This window comes from Podarcis muralis, chromosome 7 (assembly GCF_964188315.1).
Source record: "Podarcis muralis chromosome 7, rPodMur119.hap1.1, whole genome shotgun sequence".
In the NCBI taxonomy this organism is placed as follows: Eukaryota; Metazoa; Chordata; class Lepidosauria; order Squamata; family Lacertidae; genus Podarcis; species Podarcis muralis.
This window is the reverse complement of record NC_135661.1, coordinates 9,192,298-9,214,344: the sequence shown is the minus strand read 5'-3', so window position 1 is coordinate 9,214,344 and position 22,047 is coordinate 9,192,298. Positions and strand designations below refer to the sequence as shown.

The window sequence follows — 22,047 nt, the reverse complement described above, 5'->3', positions numbered from 1 at the left end:
CCTAGAGTGGCTGGGACAACCCAGTCGAATGGGCAGGATATGTTGTTGCTGTTGTTGTTGTTATCACCAGTTAGCAGGTACAATGGTACCTCGGGTTAAGTACTTAATTCGTTCCGGAGGTCCGTACTTAACCTGAAACTGTTCTTAACCTGAAGCACCACTTTAGCCAATGGGGCCTCCTGCTGCCGCCGCGCCGCCGGAACACGATTTCTGTTCTCATCCTGAAGCAAAGTTCTTAACCTGAAGCACTATTTCTGGGTTAGCGAGTCTGTAACCTGAAGCGTATGTAACCCAAGGTACCACTGTATTGAGAAAGGCCTCTGGGTTTGAGATGTGATGGGGGGGGGGAGTTTGTTGGGGGTACGGGCAAGACTAGAACATCAGGCTGCCTTAGGCCTATAGCAGTTCTTCTATGTCCCCAGCTGGGCTCCGTGTCTGTTGAACCAAAGGTGAACTGTCCCAGAAGTTCCACTCACACCGTCTTGGCAGCGAAGATAACCTTACAATGAATTGGTGGTTGTTGTAGCTGCAATGAGCTCAGGCCTGCTTACATTCAGTTGCTTGGATATAAGCTAGCTGGCTTGCTTTGATGTTGTCCTTATCTGTGGGCTTGGGATGCTGGGCTCTAAGCCCAGAAAGGGGAGCTATCTGTAATAATTGGGTGTTTGCCACCTATGCCCTCCTTTGGGCAGGTGGAGCGATAGGAGGTCCTGGGCAGTGTGACGCATGTATAAAGAATATGTGCAATTTTGCTTCCTTGCTGTGGTGTCCGTATTGCATCTTCAAGAGAAGGCTAGGCCTGACTTGCTGCAAGAATAAAGCATTAGAACTGGCCGTTCTGATGCCTTTGGTTTCCCTGCACCCAATGACTCCCACAAGCCCTCTGCAGGGGCTGTGCTTCGAATCACCATGGGGTCCCGTGCCTGAAGAGGTTTCCTACTCAGTGGCGTAGCATGGGGGTGCAGGGGGGGCCGGCCACACCGGGCGCAACATCTGGGGGTTAGGGGGCACAAATCCACAGGTTAGGGGGCGCAAATTACTTGCCTTGCCCCGGGTGCTGACAACCCACGCTACGCCACTGCTCCTACTTGCCTGCTTGGGCTCCTGGGAGCCTTCTACGTGCAAGGCACGAACCGCTAAACTGCCCTTCCTCTGAGCAATCTGTACAGGCAACTGAAGCAGCTGTGCTCTTCTTAACCACAGCAGCTATTCTTAACGCAACCCAGTCCTAGTTCCTAAGCGTCAGGCGGAGGAGAAGAGTGGGGTGTAGAATTTTGGGTCTGCCCTAGATGAAGAAGCAGAGTTGTGAATGGGACTCGGGAGCCACAGAAGAGCCATCAGTATTTAGAGTGTTCGGCTAGGATTGGGGTGACCCAGGTTGCCCATTTGGCCATAGAAGCTCACCGGGTAATCTTGGGCCAGCCTAACCTACCTTGTCGTTAGGATATACATGAAAAACCCTTGCTCTTCTTTCCTTGGAGGGAAGGTGCGGTGGATGCATACATAGCTGATAAGATACAAGTTTATTCGCATTAGCCAATGGCCATAGCAACAGTAAAACATTACAGTACAGTGGTACCTTGGGTTACATAGGCTTCAGGTTACAGACTCCACTAACCCAGAAATATTACCTCAGGTTAAGAACTTTGCTTCAGGATGAGAACAGAAATCATGCAGCGGCGGCAGTGGGAGGCCCCATTAGCTAAAGTGGTGCTTCAGGTTAAGAACAGTTTCAGGTTAAGTACAGACCTCCGGAACGAATTACGTTCTTAACCCGAGGTACCACTGTATATGAAGAAAAATAAATTTGATATAAGAGCACAATTTAAAGTCCTGAATCAGCAGTGGCCCTTATTCTGATTGCCCCAGCTATGAACCTAGCCACCTTTGCTGTTACCTGCTCATTTTGGATACATACATAGAGTTTGGGATCTGCATGTTTCTATCGCTCTACTCTTCTTTTATGCTATAACGTTTTATTTCTGGAATGCACTGAACTTTCAACAGTTTTATTTTAACAATGCAACAAACGAGGGCGGAATTCTCAGAATTTGCTGTGCGCATGGCAGCATGTGCACATATGGCCTTGCAGTGAGAACCCAGTGCCACCCATTTAATCCTGACTTGAGTTAAAGCAGCATTTTTTAAAGACTCTTGAGCTCCACCCACTGGAGATTACTTGGCTGGGGAGGGGGATACCCTTCGGATGAAGGAAGAAGGTGCCAGCGCCCCAGAGGCAGCAGAATGGGCCCTGCTTCAAAGGGAATCCCCTTTTGAGTAACGCTTCAACCTCACTGACCCACTTCTCTTGTGGGGCAGAGGAAATGACAGTTTTGTGTCGTGGAAGCTGGTGGTGTTTTGTGGAAGTGTCTGCTTGGGGTTTTGTACCCCTTCTTTGTCATAAATAGTGGAACCAACTCGGCTTTCTGCACTCGATTCCGGCCTCTTGAGGATCCGTCCTCTGCTCCAACCTCTGATCTGGCAGGTTTCCTTATTTTTAGGGCTCCTAACCAACCGGGAGAATTTTTAGTACATGAATCATGTACACTTACTACATGAATTGCTTGCTAATTGAGTTTCAGTATAAATAAGGTTTGCTTTCTTTGCCAAAAAGCTCAAAACGGAAACGAAGGTCGGATTTGCAGTTTTACGTGTTGACACTCACTCTCAGAAGGAAAGTCAGTAACATAAGGCCCTCAGAACAGCTTTCTGAAATATCAGCAACTTGAACACTAACTTGGACCCCTAAGAAATAAATTACTTCTCCGTCAGCTAAACCTTTAGCTGACTGGTTTATAAAAGGACACAGGCCATGGTGTCCACTCTTCCTCAAGCCAGCCCTCCACCTGAAATCCTCTCCCGTCTCTGCCATTTAATATGCCACAAAGGGTGTGTTCGGCCTCTCCTGCGATTAGGCAAAAACCCAGGAAACACAAACCCTGGATAAGGGCCTGGGCCCCTGTAATTGAGCGCTGCTGGCATTAAAGTACACTTTGCCTCGACAGCAGCCCAGTGGTCAGCACTGTATGCTCCCAATTACTGGTCCACCTCGGTCAATATTGCCTACTCTGGCTGGCAGTGGCTCTCCACGATTCTAGGCTCTCCCAGCCCTCCCAGGAAATGCTGTTGGGATCTTTGCTTGCAACGCAGCAGCTAAAGGCCCTCCCCTAATGTCTGGCAGGTTAAATTTCATTATGTTTTCTATTATCCAGGCTTCCTGCAGTTGCTCTGGGTCTCGCAATGCGTTGTCACGAAGATAATTGCATCCCATCTGGGAGACTCGGTTAACTTCAAAGTCCGCCACTGGAATAGCCACAATTTGCCCTGCTAAATTAGCAGGCAGGGTATAATTAATAACTTTTATTTGCCCAGAAGCTTCTGTGTATTTTACTGCTCTCTGTGCTTTCGGAATTTATAATTCTTTCTCCTTGTTTTTATCTCTCCCACCGCCACCCCCCGGCCGCCCCACAGTCTGTCTTTGCAAAGGGTTGAGGGGGGAAGAATTTTTTCCGTCCGTTATCTATGGCAAATGCATTTCAGCACCTGCAAACTGAGAATTATATTTTTTAAAAAACCTGGTTGGATCCTGCAGAGGTGGGGGACCTCCGAAGAGCGTGGTGTTTGTGTTTTACGTGTTGAAAGGACACCCTGTTCTATTTCGCTGCAGAGCCTGGTGACTTGCAGCACTCTTTATCTCTCGCCACCAAATGTCTCCTAACACTCCCTGCTTCTCTGCCTTTTGTCTGTTCCCGGTGCTGCATTCTGAGGAACCGCAGAGCAAATTTGGGCGAAGCTGATGGGCATGTTGTTGGGGGGGGGGGGGGAGAGACAGAGGTTTTGTTTTTTCTTTCTTTCTGTTTTTGTAGTGATGTGTTGGCGTCAAAACGACCCTGGTGCAATCGTACAAACTGTAGGCGGGACAGTTTCTGTTATCTGCTTATGTCCTAGAATTTCAGTACGAAACAAAACATCCAAGCAATTTACGAAAAGAATAAAACAATAAAATTATCAGTGAAAACAGTTATGAGCATCTATGTAAAACATAAAAAGGTTTTCTACATGAAAAGGTCCGTATAGTAAAAGCTATGGTTTTCCCAGTAGTGATGTATGGAAGTGAGAGCTGGACCATAAAGAAGGTCGCCGAAGAATTGATGCTTTTGAATTATGGTGCTGGAGGAGACTCTTGAGAGTCCCATGGACTGCAAGAAGATCAAACCTATCCATTCTTAAGGATCACTCACTGGAAGGGCAAATCCTGAAGCTAAGGGTCCAATACTTTGGCCACCCCATGAGAAGAGAAGACTCCCTGGAAAATACCCTGATGTTGGGAAAGATGGAGGGCACAAGGAGAAGGGGACGACAGAGGACGAGATGGTTGGACAGTGTTCTTGAAGCTACCAGCACGAGTTTGACCAAACTGCGGGAGGCAGAGGAAGACAGGAGTGCCTGGCGTGCTCTGGTCCAGGGGGTCACGAAGAGTCGGACAACAACAACATAACATACAACAACAACATAAAACATTTGCTGTCATGATTAAATGCAACAATAAACTAAAAACAGATTAGATGTGTATCAGCATTCTACATATCCGGGCAGCTTGTCCACTCAAAAACGTTTTCAGCAGGTGCCTGCCTGGTGTGAATAAGCAGGGAGTTCCAAAGTGTGGGGGCTACCGCACTAAAATATGGATTTCTTAAGAGTTCCCTGGGAAGAGGGATTGGTTGTTATACCACTCTCAGAATTACTATTCTATGAGGGGAATAAGGAGCCTCCTAACATCTCTCAGCCCCCTTAACAAACTACAGCTCCCAGGATGCTTTGGGGAAGCTGTGAATTTTGTATCGTAGAGCTTTAAATGTATGGTCCGAATGCGGCCAATGTCTGATGCAGACGAAGCTTGAGATGACGCAGTGACATCACACTGTGCACTTGGAGTGTCATGGCAACAGCATGTCACCCCAGGTGTCATTTTTATTGGGCATGGCAAAGAAAAAGGCCATCTGGCTGGTCCCAGAGAGGGGCTGGATGGTGGTGCTGCTGTCCACATGTGTTGGGGGATGTGGTGGAATTTATTGATTTGATTAGTGATTTGATTTGATTTGATTTGATTCATATACGGCATGCCCTTCATCAAAAGATCTCAGGGTGGTCCACAAGATTAAAAACATAAGATAGGCAGCCCTGTTTAGGGAAACTTTTAATGTTTAAAAGGTTATTGTATTTTAATATTTTGTTGGAAGCTGCCCAGAGTGGCTGGGGAAACCCAGCCAGTATAAATTGTTGTTGTTGTTATTGAAGTGCAAGTAAATAGTCAACACAGAAAGCTACAAAACAGTAACACACATACATAAAAACACATTTAAAAGGCTGTAGAATATTAATCAGCCCAAGGCCTGGCTGAAGAGGAACGTCTCTGCCTGGCGCCTGAAGATATATAATGAAAGCACCCGGCGAACCTCCTTAAAGAGAGCATTCCACAGATGGGGAGCCACCACAGAGAAGGCCCTTTCTCATGTTCCCGCCCTCTGGACCTCTCATGGAGGAGGTACACGAAGAAGGGCCTCAGATGATGAATGGAGAGTCTGGGGTGGTTTATATGAGAAGAGGCGGTCCTTGAGGTATTGCAGTCCTGACCCATTTAAGGCTTTATGGGTCAAAACCAGCACTTTGAATTGGGCCTGGAAGCTATTTGACAGTCAGTGCAGTTGGGCCAGGAGCGGTGCCATATGTTCAAACTGTATGGCGCAGTTACCAACCTAGCCACCGTATTCTGTACCCGTTGCAAGTTTCTGAACCGTCTTCAGAGGCAGCCCTGTGTATAATGCGTTGCAGTAATCCAGCCTAGAGGTTATTAGAGCCTTGATAACAGTAGAAATATATTTTAAAAAAAATAAAAATAAATTGTCCAGTAGCACCGAGACCAACTAAGTTCGTTATTGGTATGAGTTTTCTTGTGTATGCGCACTTCTTCAGATAAGGCATGCACACGAAAGCTCATACCAAGAACAAACTTAGTTGGTCTCTAAGGTGCTATTTGGGATGCTGGTGGCGCTGTGGTCTAAACCACAGAGCCTAGGGCTTGCCGATCAGAAGGTCGGCGGTTCGAATCCCCGCGACAGGGTGAGCTCCCGTTGCTCAGTCCCTGCTCCTGCCAACCTAGCAGTTCGAAAGCACATCAAAGTGCAAGTAGATAAGGTAGGAAGGAAGGAAGGAAAATAGCGTTTCCGTGCGCTGCTCTGGTTCGCCAGAAGCGGCTTAGTCATGCTGGCCACATGACCCGGAAGCTGTACACCGGCTCCCTCGGCCAATAAAGCGAGATGAGCGCCGCAACCCCAGAGTCGGTCACGATTGGACCTAATGGTCAGGGGTCCCTTTACCTTTAAGGTGCTACGGGACATGTTTTTAATTTTATTTTTAAATATATTTCTGTGTTATCTGGATTGAGCTTCAGTTTGTTGGCTCTCATCCAGTCCACTACCGAGGCAAGACAACAGTCCAGCACTTCCACTGCCTCACCTGCAGATGAAAACGAGAAGCAGAGCTGAGTGTCGTCGGCATATTGCTGACAACGTACTACAGAGCTCCGAATGAGCCCACTCAGTGGTTTCCTGTAGATGTTAAATGGCATATATTATAAGGGGCAATGCTGTTTAGCGATGCCTACCCCACCTTCCTGACAAAAGCAAGCTGACCATTCGGAGCCCCTTCCCAGCTGCTGCTGCTGCATTTGGCTCCAGATTACAAAAGGGGTCCGTGACTCACCAACCCACAAACCTCAGAAGGCTGCAAAACTGGGAACAAAAACAGCATGACATAGATGGAAAGCAGAAGCGGATTCCCTCCCCCCCCCCCCCCCCCGGATAGCCGAGAGAGCAGAGATATTTTGGGAGTCTCGGCCACATCCCCTTCCATGGCAACAAGGAAATCCGATTGTCCTCCTCCCCCCCACCTCCCCCCCCCCAGCACTGCCGCCAACTTGCCCAGTACCTGGAAGGTGGTATTGTTGCTGCTATTAATGATGAATAGTGATTATTATTATTATTATTATTATTATTATTATTATTATTACTATTGTGGTACCTCGGGTTACGGGACGTGGGTGGCACTGTGGGTTAAACTACAGAGCCTAGGACTTGCCGATCAGAAGGTCGGCGGTTCGAATCCCCGTGACAGGGTGAGCTCCCGTTGCTTGGTCCCTGCTCCTGCCAACCTAGCAGTTCAAAATCACATCAAAGTGCAAGTAGATAAATAGGTACCGCTCTGGCGGGAAGGTAAACGGCGTTTCCGTGCGCTGCTCTGGTTCGCCAGAAGCGGCTTAGTCATGCTGGCCACATGACCCAGAAGCTGTATGCCGGCTCCCTCAGCAATAAAGCGAGATGAGTGCCGCAACCCCAGAGTCGGCCATGACTGGACCTAATGGCCAGGGTTCCCTTTACCTTTACCTCGGGTTAAGTACAGTGGTACCTCAGGTTAAGTACTTAATTCGTTCTGGAGGTCCGTACTTAACCTGAAACTGTTCTTAACATGAAGCACCACTTTAGCCAATGGGGCCTCCTGCTGCCACCGCACTGCCAAAGCACAATTTCTGTTCTCATCCTGAAGCAAAGTTCTTAACCTGAAGCAATATTTCTGGGTTAGTGGAGTCTGTAACCTGAAGCGTCTGTAACCTGAAGCATATGTAACCCCAGGTACCACTGTACTTAATTCGTTCTGGAGGTCCGTTCTTAACCTGAAACTGTTCTTAACCTGAGGTACCACTTTAGCTAATGGCAGACTCATTCAGAAGGTTCTGGGCTCTCCTTCCTTGGAGGTTTTTAAGCAGAGGTTGGATGGCAACCTGTCATGGATGCTTTAGCTGAGATTCCTGCATTGCAGGGGGTTGGACTAGATGACCCTCGAAGGTCCCTTCCAACTCTTAAGATTCTGTGATTCTAAATGATCTGCTCTTGTGTGTTGATTAATAGATATATTCACCATCCTTGGGAAGATCATTTGGGAAGGGGCGAAGCCGATGGCCCAGCACTGACTCCAGGACACGTGAATGGGGCGTTGTTGTTTTTTCGGGGTGCCTCTGGCCTTTTTAAGCTGGCCTCCCCTCCTGTTCCCTTCCGCCTGGGGGAAGAGGCATCTCTCTGTCTTCCTCCCTGAATGACTTCTGCAGCCCTCGATCTGCAAGCGGTTTCACAGATGCTGGAATGTCCAGCAGCTGTGGGGCTGTTTTCATTTCAGTTTGTTGCTGCTTTGTGTAACCTCCAGCAGAGCCGGCCGTCCCCTGTTTCCCCCCCCCCCCACACACACAGCCTTGCAGGGTGGTGCTTTGCCAGCATCCATCAGGCCTGGGGTTTGGCTGGTTGGGTCCCTCCCGGCCACCCTGCTGCCCCTCTGCTAACACCGCTGACCCCGAGTGGCTTATGGCTCCTTAATGCCAGTGAGTCACGCCGGCCGCCCCTCTCGGCCAAGAGGATTTCTGAGGCTCTCGGCCTGTGGAAAAATCCAAGCCAGCCCATCAGCTGGGGATGGAAACGGCCTGTCTGGTAAACCGATTGCGTCATCAGGCTTCCTGCATTGGCTCAGCATCCCCGCGCCTTACGCCAGCTCTCAGAATCCGACCCTTTTTGTGCCAGTCCTTCTGCATCAGTTGGGGGAACTGGTCCCAGCTGTTGTCTCATTTTCCCCTCCTGGTTTCTTGGGGTGGCATAATTACCAAGGAAGGTGGCGTTTCGGGAGCAGGGTGGGAGGGTGCAAGAATGCACACCCCCTGTGGTCCAGAGACCCATAACAGGCACCGCATGGAACCTTTTACACCCGTCGGGAGCTTTCTGTGCTCCTCCATCACGTCAAGGGAGCATGGGAAGTGGAAGTGGTCACTGAATACAGTGAGGTTCTCTGCCGAAAATACATCTTGTTTAAATTCCAAGGTTCTAGTCCTCTTGACAGCGGAGAAGGGTGAGCTTTAAAGCAATCTGGGTTACTAGGTGTAATCTCAAAGCTGGAGTGGTCTAATCAGGATTCTGAATGGCACACCTTCCAACATTATGAAAACAGGGACGTCCTATTCTATTATTATTATTATTATTATTATTATTATTATTATTATTATTACTACTACTACTACTACTGTTGTTGTTACCCGGCCCATATGGGTTTTGCTTCTGGTTTCCCCAGCCACTCTGGGTGGCTTCCACCATATATAAAAAGATAATAAAACATTAAACGTTTTTGAAAGCTTCCCTCTACAGGGCTGCCTTCAGATGTCTTCTAAAGGTTGTATAGTTTCTTATCCCCTTGGCTCGGGGGTCACGTAACTCCATACCCTCCTATGAAAAAAGGGACGTCCTAAGGAAAAGCGGGACATTATGGGATCAAATCAGAAACCGGGATGGCTTCTGTAAATCCCGGGCTGGCCCTGGAAAATAGGGGACACTTGTAGGGTCTGGAATTTCTAGCAGGCAGGATTTGGGGGCTGCCTTGGGAGCATGAGTAGATTAAAGTTATGCGGGGGGGGGATCATTGCATCATTTATACAAGCTGTTGAATTCATCTTTCTTTGGTACAGATACACCCAGGACATTTTGTTTTCTTCAATCTGTGTCTCAAGGATGGGGAACCTGTGGCTTTTCAGGGATTGCCGGACTACGTCTCCCATCATCCTTGGCAGCTCTGAGCGGGACTGATGGGAGTTGGAGTACACCACTACCTAGAACAGGGGTCAGCAAACTTTTTCAGCAGGGGGCCGGTCCACTGCCCCTCAGACCTTGGGGGGGGCCGGACTATATTTTGGAGGGAAAAAAGAAATGAATTCCTATGCCCCACAAATAACCCAGAGATGCATTTTAAATAAAAGGACACATTCTACTCATGTGAAAACACCAGGCAGGCCCCACAAATAACCCAGAGGTGCATTTTCAATAAAAGGACACATTCTACTCATGTAAAAACATGCTGATTCCTGGACTGTCTGCAGGCCGGATTTAGAAGGTGATTGGGCCGGATCCGGCCCCCGGGGCCTTAGTTTGCCTACCCATGACCTAGAAGGTCACAGGATCCTCACTTGCTGCTTTAAGCTCTTAATTCTCTCTCTGGTTCCGTCTTTCCGTTCTTAAACTGCTGCTTTATTTATTTATTATCATTTATTGCATTTATGTCCGAGCTTAGACTGAGAGAGGCAGTGAGTGGCCCAAAGTCACCAAGCGATCTTTATGGCCAACTAGGGGATTTGAACCCTGGTCTCTACCAGTCCTGGTCTGACACTTTAACGACTGTGCCCCCTGGCTCTCTTTTCCTCTCCCTCTTCATCAAAAGTTTCCCCTCCAGACATTCCTATTCCTGCCCACCTCCCAAACATTTGCTCCCACTAAGGAAACACCCTTAGCATGTTTTATTTGGTCAAATCCCTGGCCGCGATCAGCTGTTTGGGTGAATGCAAATTCACCATGAGCCTCTACCCAGAGTATCTCACAGTGGTGTTGTCAGAAATCAGGGTGGAAGGAGGGATGTATTGATTTCTGCCTTCCTCCCCAGGTGGCTTCTCCACCCATTCGGCCACTGTCAAAGCCCCTTGGGGTCTGAACAGGCCAGAAACTGTGGTCCTTCAACTTTTTACAGTGAGAGGTACATGTCATCATTGCTTGGATCTTTGGCCCCTGAAAGGCTGAGCCACAGAGGCAGCTGAATTCTGGAGTAGCTTTTAAACAGAGGGTGGAATGACGGATGAAATCTGTGTACAGTGGTAAAGGTAAAGGGACCCCTGACCATTAGGTCCAGTCGTGACCGACTGGGGTTTCGGCGCTCATCTTGATTTATTGGCCAAGGGAGCCGGCGTACAGCTTCCAGGTCATGTGGCCAGCATGACTAAGCCGCTTCTGGCGAACCAGAGCAGCGCACGGAAACGCCGTTTACCTTCCCGCCGGAGTGGTACCTATTGATCTACTTGCACTTTGACATGCTTTCGAACTGCTAGGTTGGCAGGAGCAGGCACCCAGCAACGGGAGCTCACCCCGTCGTGGGGATTCGAACCGCCGACCTTCTGATCGGCAAGTCCTAGGCTCTGTGGTTTAACCCACAGCGCCAACCACGTCCCGCGTGTACAGTGGTACCTCGGGTTAAGTACTTAATTCGTTCCGGAGGTCCGTTTTTAACCTGAAACTGTTCTTAACCTGAAGCACCACTTTAGCTAATGGGGCCTCCTGCTGCCGCGCCGTCGAAGCACGATTTATGTTCCCATCCTGAAGCAAAGTTCTTAACCCGAGGTACTATTTCTGGGTTAGCGGAGTCTGTAACCTGAAGCATATGTAACCCGATGTACCGCTGTACTCTGCATTCGCCAGAATCCTGGCGAGGGAAAATCTGGTGTGCGGAACTTGTCGTTGGGGCGAATGTGGCTGGTCCAGAAACCCAAATATCAGAGCTGCTTCTTTTCACCCTTCCCATGCCTTGCAGAGTGGGGAGCTCCGATTCCTTCCCTTGCTGTTTTTCCCCCCTCTAGGCTCAAGACCCAGTTTTGTATTTCATAGAATTGTAGAATCATGGGGAAAGGACCCCAAGGGTCATCTATTCCAACCCCCTGCAATGTGGGAATCTCAACGACAGGTTGCAGCCAGAGCTTTGTTCCCAGCACCCTGCCTTCATTGCCGTGTGTCAGAGGACGGGAGTGGAAACTGCTGTGGATTCACTTCTCCTTGCTCACTTGGAGAACCATTGACTGGAGAAGGTGGGGGAGCTACCAACTCTGATGGTTTTAAGAGGATTGGAGAGGTTCATGGAGGAGGCAGCAATGCTTCTGAATTCCAACCAGTTATTGGAAACCACAGGAAGGGGGAGTTGCAACGAGGCTGCCAGATTTCTGCCTTTCTTTTGTCCCTGCCAAAGACATTTTGTTGGCCACTCTCAGAGACAGAAAGCTAGACTTTCTAGCAGCAGGATCAAGGTGTGCGCGCCTTATTTCTCTAACTCCCCATCCAAAATAAGGCATGTGCAAATGGTCAAGCACTTCCAACACCTGCTGCAAATGATTTTTCTGTCTCCTGGCTGCTGCCGCCAGCCTTTTATGATATTCTAAGGATGCTTTTGAAGAGTCTACCTGACTCCTCTAGCGATTTTCATTGAGATGCCCACATAACCAGAAGCAAACAAATACTTTAACGAATCAAATAATAAACCCTAAATGTTAGGTCCATTTTTTTTGGACTCCTAGGACACGATCTCTGCTTCTCCAACCTGGAAATGTTCCAGATGTTTTTGACTATAGCTTTCACCAAGTAGGAGGTGCAGGGCTGATCCACAGTGCACTTCCAAAGCACATGACCCACCCCCCAAAAAAGAATCCTGGGAACTGCAGTTTCCCCCTCGCAGACCAATTCCCCACACCCTACAGTTCCCAGGATTCTTTGGGGTCAAGAGACGTGTTTTGAATGTGCATTTGATGTGCCTTTCAATGTACGGTTCAGCTCTACCCATAGTCCAGATCCTCTGAGGGATGCCTCGTTGGTGCAACCAGTACGCAGACTCACTGCGGCTGCTTTTCTTGCCTCTCTCCACAGAGTTCGAAGCCAAAGCTGCAGACCAGCTGCTCAGAGATCCAAGAAATCCGTCCCTGCACTCGCCTGGAGATGCCGGACCACGCAGACACCTTTGTCCTCAAGATGCTGAAGGTATCCTTTTGCAGCTGCTGCACTTATGGGAGGGAGGGACCCTTCAGGGGTGGCTGGAGGATGGCTGGCGGCTAACAGATTGAGGTTCAATCCTGACAAGACAGAAGTACTGTTTTGGGGGGGACAGGGAGCAGGCAGGTGTGGGGGACTCCCTGGCCTTGAATGGGGTAACTGTGCCCCTGAAGGACCAGGTGTGTAGCCTGGGAGTCATTCTGGACTCACAGCTGTCCATGGAGGTGCAGGTCAATTCTGTGTCCAGGACAGCTGTCTACCAGCTCCATCTGGTACGCAGGATGAGACCCTACCTGCCCGCGGACTGTCTCGCCAGAGTGGTGCATGCTTTAGTTATCTCTTGCTTGGACTACTGCAATGCGCTCTACGTGGGGCTACCTTTGAAGGTTACCTGGAAACTACAACTAATCCAGAATGCGGCAGCTAGACTGGTGACTGGGAGTGGCTGCCAAGACCACATAACACTGGTCTTGAAAGACCTACATTGGCTCCCAGTACGTTTCCGAGCACAATTCAAAGTGTTGGTGCTGACCTTTAAAGCCCTAAATGGCCTCGGCCCAGTATACATGAAGGAGCGTCTCCACCCCCATCGTTTTGCCCGGACACTGAGGTCCAGCGCCAAGGGCCTTCTGGCGGTTCCCTCACTGTGAGAAGCCAAGTTACAGGGAACCAGGCAGAGGGCCTTCTCAGTAGTGACCCCCGCCCTGTGGAACGCCCTCCCATCAGATGTCAAAGAAATAAACAATTATCTGACATTTAGAAGACATCTGAAGGCAGCCCTGTTTAGGGAGGTTTTTAATGACATGTTTTAATGTATTTTTAATCTCCTGCTGGAAGCCGCTCAGAGTGGCTGGGGAAACACAGCCAGATGGGTGGGGTATAAGTAATTAATAATAATAATAATTTATTATTATTATTCCTGGGCAGTATATAACTCCTGTGCTCTGAGATCTTCACTGGATGCCAGTTTGCTACTAGGCCAAGCTGAAGGTGTTACTGTTAGCATATGCTGTTAGTATATATGCGTACTGATATACATTTTATGAAATGAATTAAAGGGTCTGGATATCCCATGGGGTTTTAAAGATGACCTGAACCTAGACAGCATTGCCTTAGCATTATGAAGAACTCCCAGTGTTTATCTTCTTTTTCTTTCCCCCCGCCACAGGTGAACACCTCCATGGATGTTGTATTTGAGGCTGGAGATGACCAGCAACTGCGTTCCTGGATGTGTGAAATTAAAGAGTGTCTCCATCGAGGGTGAGTTATTGCCCCACTACTCTCTGTGCCAGGGCTGTGTGATGCAGTTCTTCAGGTGTTTTTCATTGCTAGGGTGTTGTTTTGTGTGTTTTTTTAAAAAAAGAGGATTTCTAGTCCCCATGGCTGGAAGATAAGCTTGAATGTGTACAGCGATTCCTTGTGGAATATCTGAAGCAAGGGAGGCATTGGGCTGCCTTGATTAGCAGGTGCAGAACGAATTAGACAAGATTATCTTTTGATGGTTACAGAGTCCACCTTTTCCTGGCGCAGATTTTCTTTCTCTCTTATTGCGCAGTGTGGATCCAGGTTCACATGCTCAGAGTCTCTCGCGTTGACTTTTGCTTCATGTATTGCAGGCCGTAATCTAGGCCCTAAAAAGTGGTTCCAGGGCTGGTCCTTGGTTGGTACCAGTCGAGCTCTGGACAGAAGGTATTGGAAGACAGGGAAGTGCGTAGGAATGTCCCCCCACCCCCAGTTTTCTCAGCACCTCATGAGGGTTAGAAACCTGCTTCTTTAAATAAACAAAAGCCTGTCCTGAAACTTCCAACGTTCAGCCTGATGGGTTGCCCACGAATTCTAGAGTTATGAGTGAGAAAAACTTTAGTCTATCCACTTTCCCCATGCCAGGCATAATTTTATAAACTTCTATACTGTCTCCTGTTACTTACCTTTTCTCTAAAGCCCCAAACACGGCAGGCTTTCCTTATGGGGGATTCATACTATCCTCATCATTTTTATTGCCCTTTTTTATCTTTTTCCAACTCCACACTATCCTTTACTGGGTATTTCCTGTACTCTATAGCCTGGACTGACCTAGAGGTGAAAATGCCCAGGGTAAGGATGGCTTCTGTGATGAAAATAGCCGTACCTGAAAGAAAACGGTGTGGGACTAGGTGTTCCTTGTGTGCAACGATGCAGGAAAGCTGAAGAATTGGTTGAGGAATTCAATCTTGATCTATTTTATTTATTATTTTATTATTTATTTAATTTATTGTTTTATTATTTATTTATTTTATTTATTATTTTATTTATTTTATTTATATTATTTATTTATTTTTATTTTATTTATTATCGGTAGAGGAATTCAATTTTTATTTCTGAACCTTTTCTTTTTAAACTTTCTCGGCCTTATGCCTCCAAATATTGGCTTTGAAGTGTGTGACTGATAAGTACTAAAATTTCTAAAGCTGGGAGAAGTGCCGAATTAGATTGCCAGCGACGGGGTATAAAAACACAAAAATACGTACCATCATAACAAATACAATTTAGCACAATTTAAAAGGCCATAAATGGCTATCAGGTCTAAACCAGATGCACGCTCTAGTTATATCCCGCTTGGACTACTGCAATGCACTCTGCGTGGGTCTACCTTTGAAGGGGACCCGGAAACTACAACTAATCCATAATGTGGAAGCCAGACGGTGACTGGGAGTGGCTGCCGAGACCATATAACACCGGTCTTGAAAGACCTACATTGGCTCCCAGTATGTTTCTGAGCACAATTCAAAGTGTTGGTGCTGACCTTTAAAGCCCTAAATGGCCTCGGCCCAGTATACCTGAAGGAGCGTCTCCACCCCCATCGTTCTGCCCAGACACTGAGGTCCAGCTCCGAGGGCCTTATGGCGGTTCCCTCATTGCGAGAAGCAAAGCTACAGGGAACCAGGCAGAGGGCCTTCTCGGTAGTGGCGCCCGCCCTGTGCAACTCCTTCCCACCAGATGTCAAAGAAATAAACAATTATCTGACGTTTAGAAGACATCTGAAGGCAGCCCTGTTCAGGGAAGTTTTTAATGTGTGACATTTTAATGTATTTTTAATCTCCTGTTGGAAGCCGCCCAGAATGGCTGGGGAATAAGTAATTAATAATAATAATAATAATTTATTATTATTCCTGGGCAGTATATAACTCCTGTGCTCTGAGATCTTCACTGGATGCCAGTTTGCTACTAGGCCAAGCTGAAGGTGTTACTGTTAGTATATGCTGTTAGTATATATGCGTACTGATATACATTTTATGAAATGAATTAAAGGGTCTGGATATCCCATGGGGTTTTAAAGATGACCTGTTTAGGGAAGTTTTTAATATCTGATGTTTTAATGTATTTTTAATCTCTTGTTAGAAGCCGCCCAGAGTGGCTGGGGAAACCCAGCCGGATGGGCGGGATACGAGTAATAAATTATTATTATTATTACTTGGACTGCAGAATCCATGTCCTTTCTGCACCTTGTCTTCTGCTTGGCTTGGGAGATTTGTTTTAAGCCCTGGAGTCCATAGGAAGCAAGAACTTCCTCTTGTGTACCTGGGGGTTTAAAGTCCTTCCCAAGTCAGAGTGTGGGATGCCCAGGTGGATGCAAGCCCCGTCTCTCTCTCACGCCTCTTGGAAAATGTACTACCTGTTTCTCGTGCCATTCTTTTAAAGACCTCCCACTTCCTCTTGGAGCTTCCTCTTACTGAAATCTGCCAAGGGCAAGAAGTGGTATTGTGATTCGCAGAGAGCCATACTGTGATTCCTTTCATTCACACACACACACGCACACACACACACACACACCCTCCACCAAATTTCAGGCTCCTTTTTGAGCTTGTAGCTGCAGTGCTGGGTGGCAACTGAACTCCCTGTGTCCAAAACCTAAGAGCTATTACTATCCCAATCTGCCTGCTTCTCCAAGGTTCAGTGTCCCTTTTTCGGAGTATAAAATGGCTACATTAACACTGGGTATTTGGTCAGGGGTAGCATAAATCAGGTCCCAAACTTGTCACTAGTGCCAGGCCGCTTGGTAAGTGGGGGGTGGGGGTGGTGAAGACAACTTGGGTGACATCTGAGCATGGAATCTGTGTGCCCAAATTGTTGTGCTGCACAAATCTCTTTCACACAAACACCTGTTCATGCACGAGGCAACTTGGACCTGTGTTCAGTGCAACATGTGAATAAGCCTGTAATGCCAACAGTTCTCTTCCTCCTGCAAAGGTTAATTTTCACGGCAGGAGTTCCCAAATTCTGGTCTGGGGATCACCGGTGGCCCGCAAGCTGCACAGTGTGTTTGAAGAATGGTGGGAGCAGCGCATGAAATAGTCGTTTTGACTGCATTTTGATTGCTGCTTCTATTTCTTGTCTTGCATTTTGTTATTTATCACAGTATTTTCCATTGCGTTCTAGGGAACTAAAATGGGAATGCAATAAAATACAAAGTAATAAATAACACGAGCAATGATGATAGCAATAATAATCCTACGTCTACAACAGCATATTATGACTGCTATGACAGACAAATCATTAGGTGGTCAGCAATTTTCAAGTGATCTACAGAAGAAAGAGTTTTGTAACCAACTCCAGGTGTTGGTTGGGAGGGTTAAGGCTAGTTTTGGAGGGAGATCGTTGGCAGGGGGGAGCCCTGTGAATGGTCCCTGCCTTGGACTCAGGAGAAGGCCTATTAGCATTGCAGTCCCAACCCCTCCTCAAGTCTGCGGCTAGCCCCAAGCTCATGGCATCCTTTGCAGAGTGAGCAGGGCCACTAAATCTGGCCTCTTTGCTTGCCCTGCACCTCAGGCCTGGCAGGAGCACCAATTCTGAGGCCGTGTATTGATGGCTTTTGCAACATGGCTTCATTTGCCTGGGTGTTCCATGTATTTGCTGACCATGTTTCCTATAAAAACTGTATTAAAACTATTACGATTCGACAGTAGTAAGGATGCATGTGATCTCACCTGTGGAACCTCATATTGCAAAACCCATTTCCACTCCAACCCTTCTGACCAATGTGTTTTCCTTCATCTTATAGGCTTGCTTACAAAGGCATTCAAAAAAGTCTCTTTCCTTTAAAGTATAGTGCCAGCAAAGGGACGTGGGTGGCGCTGTGGGTTAAACTACAGAGCCTAGGACATGCCGATCAGAAGGTCGGCGGTTCGAATCCCTGCGACGGGGTGAGCTCCTGTTGCTCTGTCCCTGCTCCTGCCAACCTAGCAGTTTGAAAGCACGTCAAAGTGCAAGTAGATAAATAGGTACCGCTCCGGCGGGGAGGTAAACGGCGTTTCCGTGCGCTGCTCTAGTTCGCCAGAAGCGGCTTAGTCATGCTGGCCACATGACCCGGAAGCTGTACGCCGGCTCCCTTGGCCAATAAAGCGAGATGAGCGCCGCAACCCCAGAGTCGGCCACGACTGGAGTTAACGGTCAGGGGTCCCTTTACCTTTATAGTGCCAGCAGACTCACCACTGCCTTGTGCTGAGAGAAAACAATATGGATTTTTTCCTGGAATTTCAAGTTTTCTGGTCCTCACCCCCATCAGGGAGCTCTTTCTTTCACTTTTTTGCTTTTCTTTGCCTTATCTTTTGTTGCTGGCCTTGGGGGCAGGGACTTTATCTGTCCTGCTGGTGTCTCACAATCAGAAACATCCCCTCCTCTTTCAGGTCAGAAGGCGCCGACGTTGAGCTGATCTCGGACTCTCACTCGGAGGCTGTGACTGCAAGCCCCACAACCAGCAGCACGGACTCCCTGAACCAAGGTATTTGGGGCTCATTTGGGGTTGGAGGGGGATCCTCTCCTATGCCTTTCAAGAAAAAAGTACCAAGAAACATCTGGTTGAGCAGTTCAGGCTCCTGGACTCTGGGGAATCAACAGAAGGGAGTTCCCCGATAATAACAAAGCTGTCTATTTTTTGTTTTGTGTTGCTAATTCTCTGGCTCTGCTAACTGTAAGCACTTGTGTGTGGTGCAACACGCTTTTACCATAGCTGCCTTGAGCTTTTCTGGGGGGAGAAATTGTTTAAAATGACAGCTGAGCCCTTCCCTCTCCCCTAGGGGCAATGCCACCCAGCCTCCCAGACCAGAACGGCCAGAAGACTGACCACTACCTGACATCCTTCCCCTGGTTCCATGGCCCCATTTCTCGAGTCAAAGCCGCTCAGCTGGTTCAGCACCAGGGCCTTGACGGACATGGGGTTTTCCTCATCCGACAGAGTGAAACCCGCAGGGGAGACTACGTCCTCACGTTCAACTTCCAAGGAAGAGCAAAGGTACAGCGTCTCTTGCTGAGGAGGCTCCCTCTGCCACCAGTCAGTACGTTAGCAGGCAGGCTTTCATGGCCCCAAACTGGAGCACTGTTGAAATCCCGCTTGGACTTCATATCTAAATAGCTTTTTTTTTAATGTCCAGGAGACTTGTGATAAGGCAGCCACATTCAGGGGGGATGTATTCAAAGGAATTAGATAACTGGACCAAAAATATTCAAAGGCGCAGAGTTGGTTTTACTTAATCTTTACCCAGGGGACAATATAAATCTGAATTTTAAGCCTCTTATTGGCCAACTTCTTGGAGGATGGGGCATTGACCACATGGTTGAGATGTCCGGCATTTAGTGTTGATGGGAAAATTAATCGCTAAACAAAAAATAGCAAGAGGAATGGAATAAAAAGACAATCTTTTGGTGGATTGGTATACTTTTATTATGTTCAGTGCAAGAGAGGAAAATGCAATTATAAAAGAGAGAGAGAAATGAGCTGGACTACAACTCTCATGGCCATGGCCATGCTGACTGGCGCTCATGGGATTTGTAGTCCAAGACACCAGATTGGGGAAGGTTAGGCAGTGGGGTTTCTCCCTGGCTCAGGTGATGGGATTTGCACACGCCCTTCTGATCCTTGCTGAAACTTTTACATGACCTGTATGAATTGGCTGCTGTTGCTGACATGTGTCTCCCTGCTTCCTTTACCTTGGCAGCACCTACGGCTCTCCCTAACCGAGAGGGGCCAGTGTCGTGTCCAGCACCTGCACTTTGCCTCCATTTTGGACATGTTGCACCACTTCCAGCGCTTCCCCATCCCCCTGGAGTGCGGAACGGCCTGCAACGTACAGCTGTCCAGCTATGTAGTGGTTCTTCCACATGCACAAGGTAGGAGGCAGCTATGGCTGCCATTTAGTCTCTTCCATGCATTGGGCCTTTTCCAACCACACTCGGCTTTAAGCAGGAAATAAGGAGCGGAGGCAGACAGATGCACAGGCGGCTGGGGACTGAACTTGGGGGACTTTCCTCTCTTCATCATGCTAAGGCTGCGATCACTGAACACTTACAGTTTGTTTTTTTTTTTTTTGCATTTTAAAAAACTTTATTAAATTCAGTTATATATACAGTATATTCGAAGTTTGTCATTTCTTATACATTTTGAACTTCCTTCAGCGGTGTTGACATTCATTCGCGTTTAAGTCTTTGTAACACATTCCATTTTTATATTGCCATTCGTACCTCCTTTGTACACTATTTCCATTTAACAATACTTATTGATCATTCACAAAGCCTCTTTAAAACCCACTAATGTTGTGTTTACAGAACATTTATTTTCCAGATAACCCACAAACTTTCCCCAGTCTTCAATAAACAATTGATCTTTTAAATATCTTATTTTCCCTGTTAGTTTGTCTAACTCGGCATATTCTATTAATTTTGCCCTCCATTCTGCTGTCGTTGGGACTACCTCCTGTTTCCATCTCTGTGCAATCACGATTCTGGCTGCGGTAACTGCATACTGGAAGATTTTATGATCTTTTTTCCTAATGTCTTTCCCCATAATATTAAGTAGGAAGGCTTCTGGTTTTTTAACAAAGGTGTAACCTAGTAACTTTTTTAACTCATTGTATATATCCTCCCAGAAGTTTTTAACCTTATGACACTCCCACCACTGATGGTAAAAGGTCCCCTCCTTTTGTTTGCATTTCCAGCATGTATTATCTACTTTATACATCTTAGCTAGTTTCACCGGTGTCATATACCACCTGTATTGCATCTTCATCACATTTTCCTTAAGTAGCATACATGCCGTGAATTTCATATTTACTCTCCAGAGCCTTTCCCAGTCTTGCATTAGGATATTATATCCAAGATCTCTTGCCCATTCCACCATCACTGACTTCACCTCCTCATCCTTCGTTTGCCACTCGAGTAATATTTTATACATTTTAGAAATATTTTTAGATTCACTGTTTATTATCTCCTTTTGGTATATAGATTCTTTTTCCACATAACCCCTATCTTTTACCTCCGAATTAAAGATTTCGTTTATCTGGAAGTAGTGAAGCCAGCCTTGCGTGAGCGATTGGATCTGGTCGTGTGGTTTTATTTTCCACTTTCCTCCTTCCTTTATTACCATTTCTTCTAGCTTTCCCCACTTTTCTGCCGTGTTTACTTTCTTAACGCTCATTAACTCTTGTGGGGATAGCCAGTGTGGTGTTCTCGGCTCTAAGATGTTCTTGTATCTATCCCAGACCTCTATTAATGGACCCTTAAAGATGTGGCTGGTAAACCCTTTATGTACCCTCCTTTTATCCTTCCATAAGTACGCGTGCCACCCGAATTTATTGTTATATCCTTCCAAGTCCAACAACCTTCCCTTTTCTAATTTAACCCAATCTTTTATCCAGCAAAGACACGTCGCTTCGTAATAAAGTCTCATGTCTGGGAGGGCGAAGCCCCCTCTTTCTTTAGCATCCGTCAACAGCTTGAATTTAATCCTGGGCTTCTTCCCCTCCCAGACATATCTTGAAATAGATCTTTGCCATTCTTTAAAATTTTTTGTTCCCCTTAATATAGGAATTGTTTGAAACAGAAACAACAATTTAGGTAGCAACATCATTTTCACCATAGACACTCTTCCCCAGAGAGATAATTTCAGTCTGGCCCAAACCTCTAAATCTTTTTTAATTTTATTCCAAACCGGGACGTAGTTATTTTGATATAGATCAATATTTTTGTTAGTAATCCAGATTCCTAGGTATTTTATCTTTTTAACAGCTTCAATTCCGGTTTGTTCTTGTAACGTTACGACCTTGTCCTGATCCATATTTTTAACGATCATTTTTGTCTTATTCTTGTTCAATTTGAATCCTGCAACTTTGTCAAATTTTTCTATCTCCGCCAGTAGTTCTTTTATACTCTCAGCGGGTTCCTCCACCGTTATAACCACGTCGTCAGCGTACGCTTTGATTTTGTATTCATTTGCGCCAAGTGTTACTCCTTTAATTTGTTTGTTTTCCCTAATAGCATTCAGTAACACTTCCAAAACCATTATAAAAAGTAACGGTGAGAGTGGGCAGCCCTGTCGAGTTCCCTTACGGATTTTAATATCCTCTGTAATGGCACC

The 22,047-nt window shown here is 47.0% G+C and overlaps 1 protein-coding gene across 2 annotated transcripts in view; it reads left to right on the top strand.

Annotated features, from left to right (window-relative positions):
* Positions 1-22,047, top strand: part of SH2B3 (SH2B adaptor protein 3) — a 72,604-nt gene that overhangs the window by 44,797 nt on the left and 5,760 nt on the right. For both annotated transcript variants that reach the window (XM_028741309.2, XM_028741310.2), the window contains exons 3-7: positions 12,540-12,650; positions 13,831-13,922; positions 18,326-18,420; positions 18,716-18,930; positions 19,634-19,805. In XM_028741309.2, coding sequence (XP_028597142.2) covers positions 12,540-12,650; positions 13,831-13,922; positions 18,326-18,420; positions 18,716-18,930; positions 19,634-19,805 — 685 coding nt within the window. The remainder of the gene's footprint in view (positions 1-12,539; positions 12,651-13,830; positions 13,923-18,325; positions 18,421-18,715; positions 18,931-19,633; positions 19,806-22,047) is intronic.